We start from the raw sequence: 4,661 nt of genomic DNA, 5'->3' as shown, positions 1-4,661 counted from the left end.
CTTCCTTCCTTCCTTCCTTCCTTCCTTCACACTTTGAGATCTGCATGTGAAATTAGTTATAAATAAAAAATCCATGGCCTCCAAACAGCATTGACCTCTGACCTCCTCAAATCCATAGACAATATGTAAAGAAATATGTAAAGAAACATCAACTTTTACAATGTTTTTTATTCACTATTCAATAATCATTCCATTCATTTTGCATAAATGCTGCATCATACCGTCTGACTTTAGCTAGCCATGAGTTCTGTGATGGAAAGTTTTATTACCAGATAMATTTTTTCATCTCAATTCTCTCTTGGTCCTAAGAAAATATATAATATTTTATATGAATCACATCAGATTTTATTTTATTCCCACAGTTCTGATGTTTTGTTTCAGCAGTGTTGGTTCCTTTGGTCTTTTTCTGGTCAGAAACGTTTCCATTTCTTGCTAGCTTCTTTAGCCTGGGGAGCAGCTTGGTGAATTTGACTGGCAGTCAATCAGAAATAACATTTAAATAATTTATTTCAACTTATATTTGATATAAAAATGATTAAAAACATTAAACTAACGATATTATGAAAAATTTCAGATTAAAAGTTTTAAAATGTTTTTTTCTCATCTTCTCTGCAGCCTTATCAGGCCTCACKGCGCCCCCTGGTGGCCCCYACACTTCTCTGAGCCACTGTAGCAAACTAATCTGCTGCATGGTCTTCATAYTTAAATATTTTTGCTGTTCATGTTTTACCCCAGGGTTCATTGTAATCTTAAACTGCAGCGCGTTTAGATCAAAATGTCATTTAAGTTCAATTAGTGGAAAAACATCCAGACTGCAGGGCGAGAAAAGCTTCATCAGATCGTCTTCATCAGAAGACGATTCTGAATCATTCTGGAGAAAAACAGCAAAAGTCCAGAGGAAACGGTTCTGACTCTGGTTCTGACTCTGGTTCTGACTCTGGGTCTGTGTCCATCTGGACCTGACCCCACAGTGGGTGGGTGTTGCTGTCTGGCCCAGCTGTTGCCGTGGCGACAGTCAGTGTCGGGCTCGACTGAAGGCTCCACATAGCTGACATTCAGCAGATAATGAACTCGGCTTCACTCGTTGTTTCCTCAGAGGCAGGAAAGTGACGAAAGAGAGCGGCCGTTAGCCCACTTCCTGCTGCTGCTGTTTGTTTGAAGGAGGTTCTGGTTGTCAGGGTCGGTGCCGGGAGGAACGGACCAGTCCGGCCCGGTTCTGGACTTCTACTGCTCTATCATCTGATCTACAGCCGTTCATCAATAAACTGGAGGATTTTGCTGTCTGAGCAACACAAATACACACTGCATCTGATTCAGAGACACGCAAAATACAATAAATAACCAATAAAATCAAGAAATAAGTAAAAACCATAAAACTCACAAATAATTTATTAAAAGTTAAATAACCATAAAACCACTATAAAGCCAGAAAATATTAAAGCTATTTATGCAACCAAAACATTAAATACAATCATAAAGCTGCTGATAACCAGAAGACTAATGGATCACTCATAGAAAATACAGTTAATAAATAACAACAAAAAACTATTATGGCCATAAAATCAATAAACCCAGTGAATGTATATTTAAGATTAATAAATGAGACAACAAAATAAAGAAAACATTTAAACCGAGAAATACACTCACAAAGCCATAAACAACCTTAAAACCAATAATAAACAGATTAGTTCATATTAGCTGAATATCGCCTACCTTAGGCGATATTCRGGCAATATCTTGCTTATCTTATCTTATATCACATTAGCTTTTTATAGATTAGCCTATTTTAGCTTATTTAGTTTGTTTTAGCTGAGAGTTATATTAGCTGTTAGCTTTCCAAACTGCATTTCCTTTTGAATATTTTAGATAAGCGCTTCAAATAAATTTGCTAATAATCTGGAAATATGTATGTTTTTTGTGATTGATCAGTAATAAACTGCAGATTCTTCATCGAGTTTTGTGCTTCTTTATGTTTTATTATTTATGCCTCCGACTCTTTGCTGATCTCTGTCATCATCTTCAACCCTCTGCAGACATCATGAGTGTTTTTATCTATAGATTTCAGATGAGTAAACAACTGCCATCTTTAATCAGTAATCTACTTCCTGTCAGCTCTAATAACTACCATGAGCGAACCGCTGACTGGTTGCTACTGAACTCTGAGGGATTTTAAAGCAAAACCGTACATCCAATACAGACTGAGGATCATAAAAATGCAGAGAAGTTCATATTTCTGAGTGGACATCTTAGTCTTAGTTTTAGTCTCAGTTTAGCTAAGACGTGCGACTTAGTTTAGCTAAAGTAAGCTAAACTAAGATAAGCTGTACTAAAGTAGCTTATCTAAGATAAGGTAGCTAAATTTTAAGGCATATCTTACCTTAGCCTGCTTAATAAATAACTGGYATTGTTTATCTTAATTTAGCTTGCTTTATCCCACTTTAGCTTTACCAGTTTTATCCTAAATTAGTTAATCTTATCTTTGCTTATCTTAGCATAACCTGCTTAAATGTACATTAGACTGTCTTAGCTTAGCTTATTTTGGCTTGTTTCTGCTCTTCATGGCCTATTTAAGCCAACTCTTTTAAAGGAAAATCTACCCTTAGTTGATTTACGTCATCTTAGTTTAGCATGAAGTTAGCTTAGCTTTTTATAAAACCAGTGAATCTGACACAAAYGCACACCTGATCACTTTTTATATCTGTTTTTCTCTTTATGAAGACTGTGTTGTTGTGTTCAGCTAGCCAGCTGCTAGCTCATATTCACAGTGCTTTGTGAGAGCAAATTGTAAGTCAGTATAATTYACTGTTTCTTATCAACTGTTGGATCTTGTGTATGTTTTGCATGGATAATCTTCTGACTCTAAGCATATGTATATACCGTAGATCWAGGTTWATAGTTGGTGTTGATTGATCTARACATGAAAGGCTCATAAACTAGTGTTGTGTTAACATGTAGCAGACATCTTAACAACGAACCAGTTTTAAMCCAGATATTTAGCCTCTYTCCCACCATCTTGTCTGAATGAACTGGTTTATTTCCATTCCTTTGATTGGATCAATGGAAACTTCCAAATAGACGTTTGACAAACAGAAAAACAGATTTAATCTCCAATGGGTGATTCCTAAACAGCTTTCAGTAGAAATCATGAATCATYATGTCTCAGATCCTGTTTCAGGACCTGGCAGGTGGATCTTTTCCTCTGGTTCTGAAAAACTTCTGATATTTTCAGAAGAGAAACTTCAGTMTGAATCCAGACTGGCGAACCGAACAGAACAGCAGAGTCAAGAGTTTAACAGTAGAGAGTGTCTAAGGAAATTATGAAAAATGCAGCTTAAAAACATCTGATCAGAGGCCTTTTGGTTGTTCCTCATTTAGTTTTCAGATCTCCTTTCTTCTCTCTGTGTCTCAATATTCCCACTAACGTCTCCAGAGCAGCAGCATCAAACTTTAATAAAACAATAACCTGATGATCAGCCATCAGCCAACCTCAGAGAAACAATATGACCCATTATCCTTTTTCATGAACAAACATTGACAGAGRAAAAAATGCACTACAGTYAGTTTAAGKTCTGAACTTTGACTAGGACATTGCAGCACCTCCATTCTGTTCTGCCTGAGTCGTTCTGCTGCTGTGTTTGAGATCCTGATGCTGTTCATAACCTAGACGGACTCACATTGACTCCATGAAGGCATCGTGGTCCTGTCCAGTTCAAGTTCRCTACCTTCACCGCCGTGGAGGTTCCTTCTTACAAAGAAGGAACAAAAAAAGTGGGCRTGGTTTTCAGATTTAACTCTCGTGTTTATGAAACTTTGACTGCAGTAGCGTGTCGTCTGTTGTTGTTTGAGCATCACGTGGTTTAATTTTACATTGAAAGGTTGGAATTCAACCTTTTAAGATCTCTGACTTCTGTTCTCTCTAGAGGATGCTGATAACGAAGCAGAAAGTCACCATGTGCATCAGCTAACATCTGGGCCATGTTCACATCTGAAACAGATGGTGGTGGAGGCAAAGAGAAGAGCTGATAAAAGTCCATGTTTGGTCTGAAAGGTTTGTGTTTCTAGTTGACATGTTGCAGGTTTGTGTTTGTCAATCAAATGGTTGATCATTGCAGAGCAACAGAGGACCGAGGACGAAACCCTGAGGTACTCCAGAACCGAGGAGCTGAAACTGCAGAGGAAAGCTACCAGACGCACGTTTGACCCRTTTTAAAGACGCATCAAGCAAATTCAGAAAATTATGAGAAGTTTTGTGATGTTTGCGCCCAGATTTCCRTCTGCGCTGACTGACTGAAGGTGATAAAAGTCTCAAATAATCTGACGACACCTTAGAATCCACAGCTGTAATGTCGACGAAACCTGTTGCACACGTTGGTTTCCTGTTAGCGCCCGTTCGCTCTTCACCACCCAGTCGACCCTGCAGGTCCTGAAAACGAACAGAGTCGTTTTCAGGACTCTGTTCGTCTGAYTCATGAGCCGCTGTTGGGATTTCTGGGCCTCTTCCACGAACGCCCAGCAGAACACAGCAAACCCAGCAGCAACAGCAGCAGCAACAGAAAGTTTGAGAGCTTTACCTCCATCCTGCTGGTCGTCTTTCAGCCGCCTCAATATGTCGAGTATGTGTGAAAGAGGGTGGGAGGGGCTGGGGTTAAATATAGAGCCGG

General features: G+C 38.7%; 1 protein-coding gene across 1 annotated transcript in view; it reads right to left on the bottom strand.

Moving 5' to 3' along the window:
* LOC103459919 (stromal interaction molecule 1-like) overlaps positions 1-4,661 on the bottom strand; it is a 25,283-nt gene that overhangs the window by 3,115 nt on the left and 17,507 nt on the right. Inside the window, exon 13 of the mRNA XM_008401858.2 lies at positions 4,357-4,423. Within this exon, the coding sequence (XP_008400080.2) occupies positions 4,357-4,423 (67 nt within the window). The remainder of the gene's footprint in view (positions 1-4,356; positions 4,424-4,661) is intronic.

Source organism: Poecilia reticulata, unplaced genomic scaffold (genome assembly GCF_000633615.1).
Source record: "Poecilia reticulata strain Guanapo unplaced genomic scaffold, Guppy_female_1.0+MT scaffold_131, whole genome shotgun sequence".
NCBI lineage: Eukaryota > Metazoa > Chordata > Actinopteri > Cyprinodontiformes > Poeciliidae > Poecilia > Poecilia reticulata.
Note: the sequence above shows the minus strand (reverse complement) of the source record. Positions and strands in the feature narration are given on the sequence as shown.